The sequence below is a fragment of the Cetorhinus maximus genome, chromosome 23 (assembly GCF_964194155.1).
Source record: "Cetorhinus maximus chromosome 23, sCetMax3.hap1.1, whole genome shotgun sequence".
In the NCBI taxonomy this organism is placed as follows: domain Eukaryota; kingdom Metazoa; phylum Chordata; class Chondrichthyes; order Lamniformes; family Cetorhinidae; genus Cetorhinus; species Cetorhinus maximus.
In genome coordinates, this window is record NC_135901.1 from 9,315,531 (window position 1) to 9,336,177 (window position 20,647).

Consider the following 20,647-nt stretch of genomic DNA (forward strand, 5'->3'; position numbering starts at 1 on the left):
AATTTATATCAATGACTTGAATGAAAGGACTGAATGAATTTGCTAACTTTGCTGATGACACAAAGATAGATAGGAAAGTAAGTGGTGAAGAGGGGATTAAGGCCCAGCAAAGGGATATAGATAGGTTAAGTTAGTGGGCAGAAAAATGACAGATGCCGTTTAATGTGGGAAAATATAAACTTGTCCACTTTGGCAGGAAGAATACAAAAGTAGCATATTATTGAAAGAGAGAGAGATTGCAGAACTCTGAGGTACAGAGGGATGTGGATCCCTTGGTGCATGAATCACAAAAAAATACAATACAGTAACAGCAAGCGAAAAGGAAGGCAAAGGGAGTGTTGTCATTTATTACAAGGGGAATAGAATATAAAAGTAAAGATGTTTTGCTACAGTTTAACAGGGTGTCGATGAGACCTCGTCTGAATTACTGTGTACAGATTTGGTCTCATTTCAGAAAGGATATAAAAGCATTAGAAGCTGTTCAGAGAATGTTCATTTAAATGATACTGGGAGGTGTTGTCTGTTATCTTATGAGGGAATATGGATAGGCTGGGCCTGTATCCATTGGAGTTTAGAAGAATGAGAGCTGATTTTATTGAAACGTATAAGATCCTGAGGGAAATTGACAGGATGGATGCTGAAAGGATATTTCCCCTTGTGGGAGAGACGAACGATAGGGAACACAGTTTAAAAATAAGAGGTCTCTCATTTCAGACGGAAATGAGGGGATTTTATTTTTCTCTCAAGGGGTCGTGAAACTTTGGAACTCTCTTCCCCAGAGAGCGATGGAGGAGGAGTCATTAATATTTCAAGGCAGAGTTAGAGATTCTTCATTGACAAGGGAGTCAAAGGTTAGCAGAGAGTAGGCGGGAATGTGGAGTTAACGCCACAATCAATCAGCTATGATCGGAGTGAATGGTGGAGGAGGCTCCAGAGGCAGAATGGCCTACTCCCGCTACTAATCCGCATGTTCACATGTACATACGATTGGAAAATGTCGTAATTACTGTAACTGGTATTCAGTTTAGAGTTCTATGGTCATTATATAGGTACCATTACAAAGGTACTTTCGAAGGGTCGTTGCTATTCTTTGTTTTGGGGGGACGTGGAGAGGGGAGGGGGCATCAGCCAATTTGAACAGAGCCAATTTCCAAACTTCAATGATATGAATGACGAGACAATTTCTCTATCACCAAGTGCTGTTGATTGAGAAATAAATGGTGGCGAAATAATGGGGGAAATCCTCTGCTCTTCCATTTTAATCCACTTAAAGGTACGTCATTCAGATGACATCAAAATGTTCTATTTTAGTCATGGGATAGAGGCGGAAAAAGAGGTGTGGGTTTCTAAAGAGGTAACCGACAGATGAGGATCACCAAACGATGGAAATAATAAATGATCAAATGTAGATGTGGGTTTTAGTTGGAATATATTAGGATATGTTTAGAGTTACAGTCAAATTTTGAGTTGTTTGGTTACTTAATGGTCACAAATCACAGAGTCTAACTTATTCAATCGGCCATTCTTTCCCAGCGACACCGTCTTCGCCCACTCTCTACAGCCTGGTCTCCTCCTGTCAGCAACACAACACCGACGGCTCCATCACCTACGGCTGTTTGGCGATGGACTATTCCCCAGAAATCACCAGCCTGACCTGGAAGAAAGATGGGCAGCCGATCACCACTGGATTTAAGACTTACCCGTCAGTGAGAAACCAGAAGGGAACCTTCACCCTGAGCAGCCAGTTAATCATCACCGAGTCAGAGGTGGAATGCAGCAAAATCAAGTGTGAGGTTCAATACAGCGGCTCAGCCAAGAGCATTCGAATGCCATGTAAGTGTTGGGGAACCTGTGAGAAACAGAAAGGCTGTAATTGACCTGTATAGGGCCTTGGTTATAACGCATTTATAGTACTCTGCACAGTTTTGATCCCTGGAAATTCCAGGTTAGTGTCCATTGACCGCACAGAGCCTGTTAAAATATAAGAACTCATTGTATCTGTTATCAATTTCTTCTGCAAGAAATGGCTAACCTGTGTTTTTTGAAGGTCCTGATCTTGGCTTACTTCCAACTGTTCTCCTCACCGTGAGTTCCCGGGAAGAAATCACAATCAATAAATTTGCAACCGCCGTCTGTTCAATCATCGATCTCCGTCCAAAGTCAATGACCGTGAAGTGGCTGAAGAATGGACAACCCATGGATTCAGGAATTGTCACCTCTCCCGTCTTTGAAGTGAACGGGAACTTCTCGGCGACCAGTCGGCTGAAAGTCTCCGCTGGGGAATGGTTCACCGACGCGGTCTATACCTGTCAGGTCACTCACCAAGGGGTCACCCAAAGTCGAAACGCCACCAAGTGTGAGGGTAAGAAATACAAACCGAGGAAGCAATAGATCATTCTGCTCTCCGATGTTAATCAAATCAGGAATTTATTGGAGTTAGTAGACGGAACAACTTCTAATTTACTATCATGTAGTTATTGTTTAATTCCGATGTAATGGCTGCATTCGGATTGTTCACCATTCAGGATTTTATCACGTCACGTCTCTACATTGACGTCATAGAGTGAGTGAGGTGGACTTGACATTAGCTTTACCCTGAGTCAGCTGATCATATTTGGAGAGGCAGAAGGTGTCTGGAACCCTTCACTGGTAACAGCTTCGGGAGAGAGTGTTGGAAAGTGCATCCACCCTATTTATAAAACGGCTTTCAGTACTGCATTCCAGGGCCCAGGAATGGTATATTTGTATTGGGACTGGGGCAACGCAGATTCATGAGAATGTTACCGGGGCTGAACGACTTAAATTATGAGAACAATTTACACAGACCAAGCTGGTTTTCCATTGTGTAAAGAAAATTAAAGATGATATTTAGAGGTTGATATGTCCAAGGTGATTTATTCTCCTTCAGGGAGTGAAGGCTGAATACTGCTGTCCTGCTTCTGAAGGTGAAAATTTGGTTGATTTTCATTTCTGTCTCACAGATGATTCCCCCTGCCGCAATGATCCCACAATTACTCTACTGCCACCGCCAATAGAACAGGTCTTACTGGAGGCGACCGTGACATTAACCTGCATCGTTTCTAATGCTCCTTATGGAGTCCTCGTGTCCTGGACACAAGAGAAGAAGCCTTTGAAATCAGAGATCGCCGTCCAACCGGGAGCGGATCCTGACAGCGTGGTCAGCAACGTAAACATCTCGACACAAGCCTGGCTGAGTGGGGCTGAGTTCTACTGCGTGGTGAGCCATCAGGATCTGCCGACTCCTTTAAGAAGTTCCATCCACAAGGAACAAGGTGAGCGGTGAGATTGAAGCAATAAGTGAGCCATTGTGTCTATTTCCAGGCTAAGTGCTAGGGTCAACATTTAGAATCCAGTGTATTAATGGTCTCATATGATTGCAATTTCACTAATTAAACGTTCTGGGCCTGTAGACTTTAAGGGGAAAATTGATAAGTAAATGTACGAACAATGAATTGAAGGCTGTGCTGTTGGATTTAGATGAAGTCAAGTGGGAGGAGCTTGGTGTGGAGCTTAAACACCAGCACAGACCAGGTGGACCGAATGACCTGTTTCTGTGCTGTAAACTTTAAGCAGCTTTCCAATCCAACTCCTTAAGTTCTCAGATAAAAGGATTGTATCTGTAAGATGTTGGATTCGGGGGCCAAAATCCCGAAAGGGACAGTCAGCTGGTCATCAGGAAATTTAAGATTTTTAAAAGTTTATTAAGAAACAACAGTTTAGGCCGATGCAGGAATTCATTGGACCGGAAAAGTATACGACGGGTGACAGCTGACAGCAGTTTACTGGTCCCAGGCGGCGGACAAATGGTTGGCACAAAGTGAATTGATCTCACCTTCCTCCTCCTCCTTGGCCGTTTTGAGGAAGGCAGCTGCCACCGGGCACTGCAGCCTCACCACGGCACCTCACCAGCATATGACCCCACCAGGACCTAGGCCCTTTGCCTGAGCACTTGTTAATATAACTTTTCTCTGGGGGCTGTTAACTTATCCAGTGTCAATTACCAATGCAAACTCTTCTCACCAAAGGTTACAGGACATATACCCAAACTGCCAGGGTGGCTACCACATCCCCAACTTCCTGTTCGCCCCCCTGCTCGAGGTCAGATTTTAAGTTTACATCATGCTGATGCTCACATCCTGGTCCTTTCTAAACATTTGCATAGATGAGGGGGTGCACAAGACTACAGCCTCCCAACTCAGGAGTGTCAACATGGCAGCCTGAACTGAGACTGTTTAGAGGTCAAAGTGTTTAGAAATCCTGTTTCCAGAGACAATCCATACTATTTAGCAACTCTTTAAAGGTTCATTATTATCCAGAAAATAGCAGCTTTTGAAGACCTCAATTTCTTAGACATCCAACCCTGCTCCGAGCTGGAAAACCAGATAGATCCCAAAATAGAAAATGGAAACTTTTAAGATTCAATACAAATCGCATTTCTCTCACATCTAAGCAGCGTTTTTTTTTGGCTCTGAAATTGTCCAGTTTATTAACAGTTATTGTAATTTTTATGCAGGTTTTCTGCGAGAACCGTCCGTGTCTGTCCTGCTGCCCTCGGCAGAAGATGTCTCCGCTCAGAGATTCGTCTCCCTCAGCTGCTTAGTGAGAGGTTTCTCCCCACGAGAGATTTTCGTCAAGTGGACCGTCAATGACAAGCCGGTGAATCCCGGGAACTACAAGAACACCGGGGTGGTGGCGGAGAACGGCAATAGCTCCTTCTTCATGTACAGCCTGTTATCCATTGCAGCGGAGGAGTGGGCCAGCGGCGCTTCTTACTCCTGTGTGGTGGGACATGAAGCGATCCCCTTGAAGATCATCAACAGAACGGTTGATAAATCCAGCGGTAAACCGAGTTTTGTGAATATTTCCCTTGCACTGATGGACACCGTTAATTCATGTCAATGAGAATCTCTCGGTTACATTTCAAACTTCAATAAAAAAAATAATAAAGTCCTTTTCTCCAATCGTGATTTAAATGCACAGTCGCTTAATTAATTTTGTTTTCCACTTTTGCTAATGTTAGAGCTGTTTAGTTAAAATCGGATATTTCCAGGGCTCAGAACCAAGTCTTGTACACCCAGTGCTCCCAGCTCAGATGCATCCTGGGTTAGAGACAGAGTAAAGCTCATTCATAACGGGATTCTGCAAAATAACATCACCAACTCTCCTCCCACTGAGGAGAAATCTGACAATTTCCCATTTCCGGCAAACAAACTCAGCGTATTTAGATCTCGGTGTTGCTGCTTCTCTTATTGTCCAATCCTTTAAAATGGATATCAGCTTTAAGTTGCTGCATCGCACCCACTGGGAATTGAAGTGAGGGTCACACAGAAACATGTCCCAACAATGCCCCATCAGAGAGAGGGGGAAGAAAAATTGTTAACCCACTGTACCCTCCACTTCCCCAACAGAGAGAGGGGGAGGGGAAATTGTTAACCCACTGTACCCCCACTTCCCCAACAGAGAGCGGGGGAAGGGAAATTGTTAACCCACTGCACCCCCTCACTTCCCCGACAGAGAGAGGGGGAGGAGAAATTATTAACCCACTGTACCCCCACTTCTCCAACAGAGAGAGGGGGAAGGGAAATTGTTAACCCACTGTACCCCCATTTCCCCGACAGAGAGAGAGGGAATGGAAATTGTTAACCCACTATACCCCCACTTCACTAACAGAGAGAAGGGGAAGAGAAATTGTTAACCCACTGTACCCCCACTTCACTAACAGAGAGAGGGGGAAGGGAAATTGTTAACCCGCTATACCTCCACTTCCCCAACAGAGAAAACTGAAAGGAAGATTTTTAGCCAATTTTACCTCCACTTGCTAAACAGAAAGACGAGGAAGGCCATTAGTTAACCCGGTGTGTCTCCACCTTCTCAGCAAAGAGAACCGAAAGGGAAATAGCTTAGCCAAGCAGACGAAGCAAAACTATTAACTCACTGGACTCCCAGTCCCCGAGCAGAGAATCTGGAAGGGAACGGGCCTCTACTGTCAGGACCCAGTTACCAACAGCAGAAGTCGGCTTCTAGCTTACTGGCCACAGGTTTTAAAGTCCCATCATGCTTAAAATGTTGTAAAATATATATTTATGCAACATAATTTTAAGAAGTTTTCACACTCTTGTTCCTGTTAATCTTATGCTAAGATTGATTTCCCATCATCCGAATCTAAACTGATGATTAAATCCTCCCTGGGTTGTTCACGGTTCTGCCCCTGAATTTTATGAGGCAGATGGTTGATTGTTTGCATTCGTTCACCTGATATCACCTTGCACCTCACAGAAAACACGTTTATACAGAACATTGAAAATATTCACCAAAATTTTCACTATCAGGGTCAGACTCGATCGTTGGGACCTGGTGAAACTCGGAAAAATAGTAAAATTGCACACAAGGGACACAAATGGACGCACACAAACATACATACATACACACATAGGCACAGACACGCAAACACAAACACACACAGTACAGGCAGACACACACATACATACATAGGCACACACACACACACACACAGGCACAGACACACACACAAACACGGGCAGACACACAAACACACACACATAGACAAATACACATTTGCACACACACAAACACAGGCACAGACAGACACACACGCACACACAATCACACATAAACACAAATACACACACAAATGCAGGCACAGGAACACACATATACACAATCTCACACACACAAACAGATAAAACCATACAAGCAGACTCATACAAGGACACAAATATGCATTATCACACATTCACAATGACAGAAATACAGACAAAAAGACACACACTATCATACACATTAAAACAAGTACATGGATACACATGAACACATGCACACACATGAGCAGACGACACCCAGACAGACAAAAACATAGAGGAACAGACTAACACATTCACAGGCACACATGTAGACACAAACATGAAACACGCTTATACACACGAGAACACAAAAAACACACGTTAGTACGTTTGAAAACATAAACACACATTGATACATAGTTTTAAATATCCATCAACACACAAATGCACGCATTAAAAACTCTCTCTCTCTCTCTCTCACACACACACGCTGTGACACAGACATTAATATGCTGACACATACGTGGAACACAAAAAGAAACATTAACACATATTAGCAGACAAGAACGCATAAACACACATTAACACAGATAGTAATAAATAAACATAGATATCAATAAATAAACACACACAATAACACACTCATACATACACATTGGCAAAAAAAACAAAATATACATGCAGACGCAGACACAAAAATGCACAAGTCAGCACTCATTGGCAAATGAACACACCTCAATACTCTTACACACATATGGACACAGAAACAAAGAGTGATGCAAGGCACGATATACTCATGCACACATACATAAAAGCTAAAGCATGACACAAACGCCAGGCTATTGAAGAAGGTTTAATTCAAATGCACTTTTTTAACCGACGTATCCTCCGGCAATTGTCCCTATTACATAATGATCCGAAAAGCACACTGAAACAATGTTCTTACTGAGAATCTGATTTAAGTTAATGACGCATCAAACATTCCCATCACAAATAGACAAACAAGATGGGAACTCACATCCGAGATTTTAAAAAGCAACTTTCACAGTTTCCAAATAAGTTGCTCAGTGAATCTCTCTTGATATCCATCATAATATTCTCCAATAATAGATCGTACGAAATTGTTCGAAAATAAAATGATATTGGAGATAATTTTCTATATTTTCCGACTCGGACTATACGAGGATTGTAAAGCAAGAACAGCTGTGGAGATAGTTACAGAGATAGGTTGCTGAAATTCACGAGCTTAACAGTAGATATATATTGAACATTAAATTAGAGAATACATTAATAACTTAGGAAAGAGTAAAGAGTATATTTTTAAAAGATATCCTAGATTAATAAGTAACCTAATTATATTTCCTCGGTTATATCCTCGCAGATTCCACAGATCGCACCTGGATTGAAGACTCTGAGGATGATAACGGCAACATCTGGACAACCGCTTCCACATTCATCATCCTGTTCTTCCTGAGCATTTTCTACAGCACTGCCGTCACTCTGGTGAAGGTCAGAAGATTCAATCCACTCACACTTCAAACTGACAGAAGCGGTTTGAAAAATCTCTCAATGTTTCATTGATTAAAACACGAACATAAATGTCCCACATTCTAAACATCTGCTTCATTATTTTATCCTCTTTTGCAGATCAAGTGACCAGTTGAATTTTGGACACCGTAGATTTTCCTCAGCCGTTTATTGAGATCTCTGTATTACGAATTTAAAATATGTTCTCTCGGTGAATCTAAAAATTAAATACCTTCAGTTCATGTTTCCGAATTTGTAACTAAGACAGTCATGGACGGTATTTCCGCTTCTCTGTTTGAAATGTGCGAGATAATTATGGCTATGTTGTAATTGTAGCTTCTAATTCCCCAGTAATTTGAATTCCATGTATAAATAAGTAGCTTTCCTCATTCCTCATTCACAATTATTCCCTTCCCTTTATGTTGAGCTCCGGTTTTCTCTTTCTGGTCTCTGTCACAGCTGGACATACAGTTGGCAGCTCAGAGCGAATGTGTTCTGTTCTCAGTGTGACTCAGTCATCATATTCAGTCCAGTTGACTTTAAAATAAACTTTTCTGTAAAATGTTCTCCGAAATTGTTAATAAATCATGAATGTGAAACGAACTGACTTTGCTGAACTCCTTTCCCCCAGGCCCATCGACACCGCTCCATTTCCCCTATTATACTGTTTCCTCCCCTTTCCCAGATTTTTTTTAACCATTCCTGTTTGGGATGTGAATCAAAAACAGAAAATGCTGGAAAAACTCAGCAGGCCCAACAGCATCTGTGGAGAAAAAAAAGAGTTAACGTTTCGAGTCCTCATGACTCTTCTTCAGAGCCCAAGGTCCTTCAGTAAAAGAGTCACTGCGCCATCCAGCGACCATTCGGTGTTAATACACCTTTACCGCTACCTTTTTATGGCAAACTTCAGAGCCAGGATGATTGCACAGCGAGGGGAACCTCGGTGATTTCACTCATACTCAGGCCTGTCACAGTCACATGTCAGGTAATTGTAAACAGCAGGGATCTGCTTCATCAGAGGCCCATACAGGACAGTATATGGAGGACGAATGTTTCCTTTACACTGTCCTATCTAACACTCCCAGGGTCGGTGCAGCAGGGATTAGATAGGGAATAAAAGTTTTTTTTTATCTCTTTACCCTTTCATGAGATGTGGGTGTCGGTGGCAAGGCCGCCCAGAACAGCCCGGCTTCCTAGGCCATTTCAGAGGGCAGTTAAGTGTCAGTCACATTGCTGTGGGCCTGGAATCACATGTCGGCCAGGCCGGGTAAGGATGGCAGATTCCCTTCACTAAAGGACATTAGTGCAGCAGATGGGTTTTTACAACAATCGGTGATAGTTGTCATGGTCACCGTTACTGAGGCTAGTTTTCAATCCCAGGTTTTACTAATTGAATTCACATTCCAGCAGCTGCCATGTGCATTACATCCAGCCCATTAGAAATATTGGTTCAAAACAACAAATATAAAGTGTTTCTATGATTGCACATATAGAACTGGAACACACCATTGCACCGAGTGAATCCACTGTCAGTTTACATGTTGCTCAGTGAAAATTTCAATCATTCTTGACTTTTTGGCATTTCAGCACTGAGCCGGGAAGCAGCCTGGACTCAAAGAACATGCGAACCCGGAGCAGGAGTAGGCCACTCGGCCCTTCAAGACTTCTCCGCCATTCAATAAGATCACGGCTGATCTGATTGAAACATGCTGCTTACCCCGATCACCTTTCACCCCCTTGTTGATCAAGAATCAATCTAGCTGTGCCTTAAAAATATTCAAAGACTCTGCTTCCACTGCCTCTTGAAGGAGAGAGTTACAAGTACTCACGACCCTCTGAGAAAAAAACTTCTCTCATCTCTGTCTTAAATGAGCGACCCCTTATTTGGAAACAGTGACCCATGGTTCTAAATTCTCCTACAAGACGAAAGATCCTCTCCACATCCATCCTGTCAAGACCCCTCAGGATCTGAAAGATTTCGATCAAATCGCCTCTTAGCCTTCTAAACTCCAGCGGATGCAGGCCTAGCCTGCCACCTTTCCTCATAAGACAAGCCGCCCATTCTTGGTATTAGTTCAGTAAGCCTTCTCTGAACTGCTTCTAACGCATTTACATTTTCCTTAAATAAGGAGGCTAATACTCTACACTGTACTCCTGATATCACTGTCCTGTACAACTGAAGTATAACCTTCTTATTTCAATTCCCCCTCACAGCAAATGATAACGTTCTATTAGCTTTCCTAATTAATTGTTGTGCCTAAATAGTTCAGCATTTTTCAATTTCTGTCAGACCTTCTTAATAGCTTTGCACATCTGGAAAGTATTCTCCCATGTTCTATCTTTGTTACCCTGACGTGTCTAAATCTCTTCACAACCGAGATACTCCTCCCCACAGTTTACATTTCCACCGCTTCCCTCAGCTAAACTTTATCCACAGGCACCAGCAGGGATCGAACTTACAGCATCTAGTTTGATAAGTCCACTATTTTAACCACGAGTTACGCCAACAGCGCCAGAAAGGCTAAGGCCCTCTTCCAAATTTTAAACCTACTGTAATTCTCTGTGCCATTTACCATGACGATGCATAACGAAAGTGCGTGAAGTTTATGATGGTAAAAATGCATTCATCCCCCTCAGGGTACTGAATCACATTGACACACGCAGAGGAACACACACAGACATAGACACCGATAGAGACAGCGGCCTAAGGGGAGACAAACATCCAGAAATCAAGGATGTCACCAAATTGGCTCCGTTTTTGTTCCATTTCCAACTGCAAATTTGGTGAATGCAAACGGATGAACGTAAATGAAAAATACCGGGAAGCGTTTGAAAGGTTTTTTAGTCCATTTAATAGGTAAGCAAATCTGTAATTCATTCTTAAAACAGGAACAGTGAGAAATGTAAAATACTAAATGTAGATTGCAGGTTCAAAATGTCGGATTTTCACCTGTATCAGGAAACTCTAAAGGGTTTCAAACCCATTACATAAGCAAGTCAGTTCCGTACATCGTCGCCATGTACCTTTTAATGTTTTGTACATAAAACGACAGAGGATTTACAGAAGGGAATGAAGAAATGCAGCCCCATCTATTCCTGGCTGTCCTGCAATTTCTGCCGCCTCTCCTCGATCTTTCCGCCAGAATGGAGCACTGCACACCGAGCGCACACAGGGGGGACATGATTGAGGTGCATAAAATTATGAGGGGCATAATAGGGCACACAGGAACGAACTTTTCCCAATGGTGGACGGATTTTAAGGTAAAGGGTAGGAAGTTTAGAGGGGATGCGAGGAAGAATTTTCTCACCCAGAGGGTGGTGGGAATCTGGAACTCACTGCCTGAAAGGGTGGTAGAGGCAGAAACCCTCATAACATTTAAGAAGTATTTGGATTGGAATAGTTAGGTATTTGTTTGACCGGCGCAGACTTGATGGGCCGAAGGGCTGTGCTGCAGCCCTGTCCAACTCAATGACTGAAGGGTATGGCAAAATTGATTGAAAATACAGACAGTCTGAAACTCTGGCAGCGATGGGATTTCAAGCCACGCCTCCATACAGACTGAAACTTAAATCCAGCGCCTTAGACCGCTCGGCCACTGCGACGTCTAAAATTGTCATTGCCTTGACTGGAAATTTCAATCGCCGTCCACTTTGTAACGCTCAGTAACTGAACAGCCTCCAATGTAAAAACATACAGAATTCTGACCACAGAAAGTTCATTCTAGTGAAGCCAGACTGAACATGAAGATGAGGCAGAAATAGAGGCAGACATGATAGCCCAAGATTAAACATAATGCAAACTGAATTAGAATCACCATTGGAGCAGCTTTATTAGATTCACAATAACTAAGCGTAATAAACAGAGGCCTTTCATTGTAGGATAATGAAAATACTGGACAAAGATAGGAATACTTTGATTCTGAGGGGTTGAGGAGAGGCTTGGTAGAGGATAGACAAAGGGTGTGGCTTCTGCAGCTACTGTAGTTCTGCACTCTCACAAGGAAGGAGGTGGTTAGATTATGTAAGTGTCACCATTAAGCTGCAAACATAAAATCAAGGCTTTATTTAAGCAATGAAATGGATATAGGAATGATGAGGCCGTGTCAGTTCAATGGAACTTGAGGGATTTAGGGTTATTAATAAAAATGAAACATTCCCGCCTCTGAGCCAGAAACTCCTCTGCAGACAGTCCTGGTGAGTGAAGACGGCTCTCCAGCTCATTCTGGGTTGACATCAGGCAGGATAGGTGTATCCGGCGGGTCTGGCTGTTCTCTCCCATTGTGTGAGCTGATCAAACTCTCCCGGCTGATGCCGGAACAACAAATCCGCTGGAATTAAATGGTTCCAGACACGGAAGGGGGGTTAAGCAGCCTGCGAATTCTTCCACTGATTCACACTGTTCTCCAAGGGATGAATTCAAAGAGAAACAATCACTACACTGTGTAATTTCCCGAAATAATTCCTGCTGCCTGTCCTGACTGAATCCATTTCAGCAACAAATGTTGAAATGTTTGCTCCACACCCACAGGTGTGGACAGGTTCATCTGTTTAAAGCCACAAACAGAAAGGTCCAGTTTTCTCCTGGAGTTTGAGACAAATCAGCTTTCAAAATGATGCAGTTTCTGGCAATGAGGGAGATCTGGACTCAGCCCCGCCCCTCAGTCACTCCAATTGATTGGAGGACCAGCCACTTTCGCTGGGTCCTCCAGACCCGCCCCGTCTACCTATTGGTCCCGAGTTGCCGTCAATCAGTCTCCGGGCATTGTGATCTGAGCATGCGCAGGCCATGGCGACGGACGGTAAAAGAGCTAGAGCGAGTGGGTTTAAAATGGAGGGTTTACAAAGACCGAGTGCGGATCCAGAGCCCAAAATAAAACCGGCAACATTTTCTACTTAGGACGCGACTAGAAACCGTAAACATTATCCCTGACTCCCCGGTTTCTCCCGCTCAGGTCTGACTTTGAAGTGAGACCGGCTAGGCCTCAGCGCATGCGCAATGTCAGCTCATTCAGGAAGCGTCTGTAAATGGAGAGAAGGTTAGGGAGCGTCTCTAAAAATGGTGATTGTCAGGAAATGTCTGCAAATGAAGGAAATGATGACTGAGCATGGAGTGCTTAAAAAGCAAGGGAACATGCTGATGAACAGGGAATGTCTGGAAAGAATAATTGAGTCATAGAATTGTATAACACTGTTACCAGTGAAAAAGATGATGTTTGACCTTGAACCTTTGCAGTCTGTGTGGTGAAACTGCTCCCACATTTCTGTGAGATAAGGAGTTACAGGAATTTCACTCAGTGATGATGAAGGAATGGTGACATGTCCAAATCAACAACAACAATGTGTTTATATGGTGCCTTTCGTGTAATAGAAAACTCCAAAGTGTTTCACAGGAGTTTTATGAAGCAACTTTTGCCACGGAGCCCAAGAAGGAGATGTTTGGGCAGATGACCAAAAGTTTGGTCAGAGATAGGTTTTAAGAATTATCTTGGAGGGTATGAGGCTGGAGAAGATCACAGAGATAGGAAGGAGCGATATCATGACGAGATTTGAAAGCAAAAATGATAAATTTAAAATTTAAGTGCTTCTTAGTCTGGAAACATTGTACCTCAGCAAGCACGATGGTGATGAGTGAACAAGACTTGGTGGTGTAAGCACATGGGCAGCAGAGTTTTGAATGACCTCATGATCACAGGGAGGTTTAATGTGGGAGGCCGGCTGGGATTGCGTTAGGATAGTTAAGTCTATAGGTAACAAATGAATAGATAAGAATTTCAGCTGCAGAGCAACTGAGACTAGGATGGAGTTGGATGATACTGAGGTGGAAATGGGCAGTCTTGGTGATGTTAAAGGGGAGCCTGTAGACATACTGTACTTGGATTTCCAAAAAGCATTTGATAAGATGCCACATCAAAGGTTATCGCAACAAATAAAAGCTCATGGTGTAGGATGTTACATGTTAGTATGGATAGAATATTGGTTGGCTGGCAGAAAACAGAGAGTATGCATAAATTGGTCTTTGTCTGATTGGCAGGATGTGATGAGTGGAGTCCCACAGGATCTGTGCTGGCACCTCAACTTTTTACAATTTATATCAATGACTTAGATGAGGGGAGAGAAGCCATTGTAGCTAAATTTGCAGATGATATGAAGATATGTAGGAATGTATGTTGTGAAGAGGACATAAGGAGGTTGCAGACGCATATAGATAGGTTGCGTGAGTGGGCAAAGATCTGGCAAGTGGAGTATAATGTGGGAAAATGAAGGTGTTCACTTTGGCAGGAAGAATAAAAAAGCAGAGTGTTACTTAAATGGAGAATGACTGCAGAATTCCAAGGTGCAGAGGGATCTAGGTGTTCCAGTGCATGAGGCACAAAAAGTTAGTATGCAGGTACAGCAAGTAGTTAAGAAGGCTAAGGGAATGCTTTTCTTTTTTACGAGAGGAATTGAACATCAAAGCAAGGATGTTATGCTTCATTTATACAGGGCATTGGTGAGACCACATATCGAATACTGTGTGCAGTTTTCGGTCTCCTTATTTAAAGAAAGATGTAAATGCATTGGAGGTGGTTCAAAGGAGGTTTACTAGATTGATACCTGGATGAGCGGGTTGTCTTTTGAGGATAGGTTGGACAGGCTGGGCTTGTTTCCACTGGAGTTTAGAAAAGTAAGGGGTGACTTGATTGAAGTATATAAGATCCTGAATGGTCTTGACAAGGTGGATATGCAAAGGATGTTTCCTTTTGTGGGTGGGTCCAGAACTAGGGGCATTGTTTTGAAATTAGGAGTCGCCCTTTTAGGACAGAGATGAGGAGAATTTTTTTCTCTGAGGACTCTGGAACTCCCTGCCTCAGAAGTCAGTGGTGGTGGAGTCATTAAATATTTTTAAGGCAGAGGTAGATAGATTCTTGTTAGGCACAGGAATCAAAGTTTATCGGGGGTAGATGGGAATGTGGAATTTGAAATGCAAGTAATTAGTCATGATTATATTGAATGGCGGAGTGGGCTCGAGGGGCTGAATGACCTACTTAGTCTCCTATTTTGCATGTTCGCATGTTGCGGGTATGTGGTTTGAAGGTCAGTTTGGGGTGAACCATGACACCAATGCTGTGAACAGTCTGGTTCAGCCTCAGACAGTTGCTGGGGAGATGATGGAGTCAGTGGCTGTGGAGTGGAGAAGGGACTGAAGACAATGGTTTCAGTTATAGGGGAGACTTTGGCATAGTGGTATTGTCACTGGACAAGTATTCCAGAGATCAGGGTAATGCTTGATTGGACCCAGGTTCAAATCCCGCCACAACTTCAGGCTTTCACTAAGACACCTTACACAGCACCTTCCAAACCCACAGCCACTACTACCTAGGAGGACAAGGGCAGCAGATAGATGGGAACACTGCCACCTGGAGGTTCCCCTCCAAGTAACTCACCATCCTGACTTGGAAATATATTGCCGTTTCTTCACTGTCACTGGGTCAAAATCCTGGAACTCCCTTCCTAACAGCACTGTGGGTGTACCTACACCACATGGACTGCAGCGGTTCAAGAAGGCAGCTCACCCCATCTTCTCAAGGGAAACTAGGAATGGGGAATAAACGCTGGCCCAGCCAGCGAAGCCCATGAGTGAATAAAAAAAAAAAATTACAAGACAGATGGTGGAATTTAATTTCAATGAAAAGTCTAATGTTGGCAACAAAACCATTATCGATAGTCGTAAAAACCCATCTAGTTCACTAATGTCCTTTAGGGGAGGAAATCTGCCATCCTTACCTGGTCTGGCCTACGTGTGACTCCAGACCCACAAGAATGTGGTTGACTCTGAAATGCCCTCAGTTATATCAAACCACGACCAGAAAATGATTAAGGAATTAAACCAGACCACCCGGCATCGGCCCAGGCACCAGAAGTGACAAAGGCAATCTCAGCCCTGTCCACCCAATGAAGTCCTCCACACTAACATCTGCAGGCTGGTGCCAAGAATGAGAGAGCTGTCTCACAGAGGAGTTAAGCAACAGCCTGACATACTCATATTCACGGATCCATAGTTCTTGTGGAGACAAAGTCCAGTCTTCACATTGAGGATACCCTCCATTGTGTTGTCTGGTACTACAACCCTAGATCTCAAACAGATTATGCAACCATGAGGTGCTGTGAGCCATCGGCAGCAGCAGAATTGTACTCAACCACAGTCTTCAATTTTGCCTTGAATCATCATCCCCTTGATCATTTACTCAGTCTTCCATCCTATCGCAGGACCGTTTGTTCTTTCCTCCTCCCCCCCTCTCTTTTACCTGACCCTATATTTGCTGGAAAAGTATTAAATCTTTCACTCTTTCCTGTTTGGATAAAGGGTCACCGATGTGAAACATTCACTCTGTTTACCTCTCCATAGATACTGTTTGACCTGCTGAGTGTTTCCAACATTTTCTGTTTTGAGGTCGATTTCTAGCATCAGCAGTATCTTTTTTTGAGTCACTGTGTTTTCTCTCACTTATTGTTACCTGTTTAAAGGTGAAGAAGAGATTTTAAAGAATGAGACAGCAGTAATTGTCTTGAAGGGTCATTCGGACTCGAAACGTTAACTGTGTTCCTCTCCATAGATGCTGCCAGACCTGCTGAGTTTTTCCAGGTATTTTTGTTTTTGTTTTTGTAATTGTCACCCTGTTCGACATGAAACTAAACTAATTATTAATTCCTCATCGGTAATAATTTTAAACACAAAGTTTCGGCCAGGATTGAACCGGGGACTCTCTCATGTAAACGTGATAATCACTGCACTGGGGAAATGAGTGTGAATCCCCCCCGGACAGAGGGGAACTGACCATCCATCTCTAGCTCTAATTCCCAAACAGAAAATGCCGCCAAGAATCAGCAAGTCAGGCTGAGTCTGTGGCCGCTCTCAGCGTCTGAAACCGTCACAATTGACGGTTGCTCCGGACCAATAGGAAAAGGGGGCGGGACTGGGGGGCATGCGTGTGCGAGAGGCTGGCCTACAACCAATGAGGAGGCGGGGCTGACTGAAGCATGTGCAGTGCGGATAATGGGGGTCCACAATGGGTAAAGAGGGGGGATGGCGGGGCGGAGGGAGCGATGGACGAAGACATGTTGTGTAAACCCGCAGCCGTGTTCGACTCGGGCTAAAGGCCCCATCATTTTTTATTCATTCCTGGGATGTGGGTGTCAGTGGCTGGGGCCAGCAGTTACTGGCCATTCCTAAGTGCCCTTGTTCAGAATCCAGTCTTCGTGATGATGCAGGTATGTGGTTGGAGCTTGTCTTGGGGTCAAATTTGACACCAATGTTTTGAACAATCTCTTTCAGCCTCAGGCAGTTGACAGGGAGGGGGCTGGAGTCGGTGCCTAGGGAGTGAAGTTTGTAGTGGGGACTGAAGAAAACGGCTTCAGCCTTCTCAATATTTAAATGGAGGAAAATTCTCCTCATCCAGTACTGGGTGTTGGGCAAGTCAGGATGGTGTGTGACTTGGAGGGGAACCTGGATGTGATGGTGTTCACATACACCCGCTACCCTGGTCCTTCTAGATGGTGGAGATTGAGGATTCATGAGATTCTGTCAAAGTTCTGGTCGATTTGCACAAATATAAATAATATTCCTCTCCTTCTCTGCTTCTGCTCCCATATTCCAGAGTCTTGTATAGGACCAGACTGGGTGGCATGTTTCCTTCCCTGAAGCGCATTAGTGAACCAGCTGGGGTTTTACGACCACCCAGCAGTTTTCATGGTCACTTTTTCCTAGTGTCGGCCCCACAAATCACCAGATTCATTCAGCTCAATTTCACAACCTGTCTTTGTGTTTTTGTGGGGTCTCTCTCACTTTTTTCTGTTTTAAATCATTTTGACAGGTTTTTAGAAGGGGAGGATTTCGAATCCGGAAACTCAAACCAAGCATCACATCAGGATCTGAGAGAGTCACCCAATTTATCGTAACCTGAATATCATCGGATTTTGAACATGGAAGGAGAAAGCACCGTTCACAGCAGAGAGAAACCGCATATGTGTCCTGTGTGTGGACGAGGCTTCAGCCGATCATCTGGCCTGTCGAAACACAAGTGCAGTCCTGCAGGGGAGAAACCATGGAAATGTGGAGACTGTGGGAAGGGATTCAGATCCCCTTCTGAGTTGGATACTCATCAACGCACTCACACTGGGGAGAAGCCGTTCATCTGCTCCATATGTGGGAAGGGATTCATTTGGTCAGCAAACCTGCTGACACACCAGCGCGTTCACACTGGGGAGAGACCGTTCACCTGCTCCGAGTGTGGGAAGGGATTCACTCATTTATCGTCCCTGCTGAGACACCAGCGAGTTCACACTGGAGAGAGGCCATTCACCTGCTCTGCATGTGGGAAAGGATTCACTGATTCATCCAACCTGCTGAAACATCAGCGAGTTCACACTGGAGAGAGACCATTCACCTGCTCTGCATGTGGGATAGGATTCACTGATGCATCCAACCTGTTGAGACACCAGCGAGTTCACACTGACAAGAGACCTTTTAAATGCCCAGACTGTGGGAAGTGCTTTAAAAGTTCTGGGGATCTTATGTCCCATCAACGTGTTCACACTGACGAGAGACCTTTTAATTGTCCAGAATGTGGGAAGTGCTATAAAAGGTTCTGGGAACTAATGTTCCATCAACGTGTTCACACTGACGAGAGACCATTCAGCTGCTCTCACTGTGGGACTGGGTTCAGGCGATCATCTGAACTCACTGTACACCAGCGAGTTCACACTGGGGAGAGACCGTTCACCTGCTCCGAGTGTGGGGAAGAGATTCACTCGGTCATCCATCCTGATGAGACACCAGCAAGTTCACAAGTAACTACAGTGATTGGATTTAGCTGTTAATCACATTCAGGACTGAACCATGTTCTTCGGGGTCTGTTTCTGCTGATGTTAATAAACTCCAAACCAGTTGTAGGTTTTAGTATTGTTGAAATTTTAAAAAGATGAGTTTTGTGTAAAGTACACAGTGAGGCGAATCTTTTTAATCTCTCTAACTCACGAAGTTCCTTTTAAAGGGCTCTCCCTCTCCTCTGTCTTCTCCATACTCACCCCCAGCAAGTGTGAGCAGCTCATGGAGCTTCTTTGTCACTAAGATTGAGACAATCCGATCGGCTCACTCTGCTGCTTCCCTCCCTTCCACTGGTCCATCAGGCAAAACTGCCTTTAAAGCTCCTCCTTGTCCGAGCCCTGAACTCGCATCTTTCCCCAGTTTCTCTTCTATCTCTCCCTCATTCCCTTCAGTGCTCATCTTATCCATGAGACCCACCTTCTGCTCCACTGACCCTATTCCCACTAAGCTGCTGACCATTCAACTCTCGCTCTCTCCTGGAACTATCCCTCTATCTTTTAATCCACCGTCATCACCCATTCTATAAAAAAAAAATCTTTAACCCCATCTCCAAGCTCCCTTTCCTCTCCAATGTCCTTGTACTTGGTGTCCCCCAAGGATCTATCCTTGGCCCCTCCTATTTCTCATCTACCCCCTGCCACTAGGTGACACCATCCAAAAGCACCACATAAGGTTTCACATGTTCACTGACAATGCCCAGCTCTACCTCACCACCATCTCTCTCCATTCCTCCACTGTTACTAAATGATCAAACTGCTTATCTGACATCCAGTACTGAAATGAGCAGAAATTTCCTCCAATTAACAATTTGGAAGACCAAAGCCATTGTCTTCAGTCACCACAATAAATTCTGTTCCCTAACTACCAAGTCCATCCCTCTCCCTGGGAACTGTCTGAGGCTGAACCACACTCTTCACAATCTCGGTATCATATTTGACCCCAAGATGAGATTCTGACCACGTATCCACACCATCACGAATACCAGATAGTTCAATCTCCATAACGTCACCTGCCTCCGCCCCACCCCAGCTCATCTGCTGCTGAAACCCTCATCCATGCCCATGTTACCTTTAGACTTGACAATTCCAATACATTCCTGACCTGCCTCTCATATTCACCCCACCCCTACACGGAAACGTGAGATCATCCAAAACTCTGCTGCCCATGTGCTTTCTCACACTAAGTCCTGTTCATCCATCACCCCTGTGCTCACTGACCTACATCGGCTCCTGGTCAAACAATGCCTCGATTTTAAAATTCACATTCTTGATTTCAAATCCCTCCATGGCCGTTTCCCTCCCTATCTCTGTAATCTCCAGTCACAGAACCTCTGAGATATACGCACTCCTTACCCTGGACTCTTTAGCATCTCTGATTTTAACTACTCCACCATTGGTTGCCATGCCTCAGTGCAAAGATCTGAAATTCCCCCCCTAAACCTCTCCCCTGATTAAAAATGCTTGTTCCAATCTGGCTCTGCAATCCAGGTTTTGACTATCTACCCTTATATCACCCTATGTGACTCAGTATCAAATTTTCTTTATAAAACTCCTCTAAAGCACCTTAGGACATTTTATTACATTAAATGTGTTACATAAATACCAAGTTGTTATTGTTTCACGACAGCCAGTTTGAGCAAAGTAAGATTCCACAA

General features: G+C 44.0%; 2 protein-coding genes and 1 gene segment (V, D, J or C); 2 read left to right on the plus strand and 1 right to left on the minus strand.

Moving 5' to 3' along the window:
- The window catches only part of LOC144697782 (Ig heavy chain C region, membrane-bound form-like), a 321,361-nt gene extending 312,636 nt beyond the window's left edge, over nucleotides 1-8,725 (plus strand). The window contains 5 exon segments of the C gene segment in view: nucleotides 2,048-2,362; nucleotides 2,982-3,293; nucleotides 4,535-4,861; nucleotides 7,984-8,111; nucleotides 8,250-8,725. Of these exon segments, the coding sequence occupies nucleotides 2,048-2,362; nucleotides 2,982-3,293; nucleotides 4,535-4,861; nucleotides 7,984-8,111; nucleotides 8,250-8,258 (1,091 nt within the window).
- The window catches only part of LOC144698212 (uncharacterized), a 298,967-nt gene that overhangs the window by 215,264 nt on the left and 63,056 nt on the right, over nucleotides 1-20,647 (minus strand). The window lies entirely within an intron of this gene.
- Nucleotides 12,625-20,628, plus strand: LOC144697783 (uncharacterized). The gene is made up of 3 exons (XM_078569778.1): nucleotides 12,625-12,928; nucleotides 17,981-18,956; nucleotides 20,620-20,628. Exons 2-3 carry the CDS (start codon nucleotides 18,090-18,092, stop codon nucleotides 20,626-20,628), a joined length of 876 nt encoding a protein of 291 aa, XP_078425904.1. The 5' UTR covers nucleotides 12,625-12,928; nucleotides 17,981-18,089.

Bases quoted from the DNA above. Each gene is read 5' to 3' on its own strand.
- LOC144697783 (XM_078569778.1), top strand. From the start codon at position 18,090: ATGGAAGGAGAAAGCACCGTTCACAGCAGAGAGAAACCGCATATGTGT.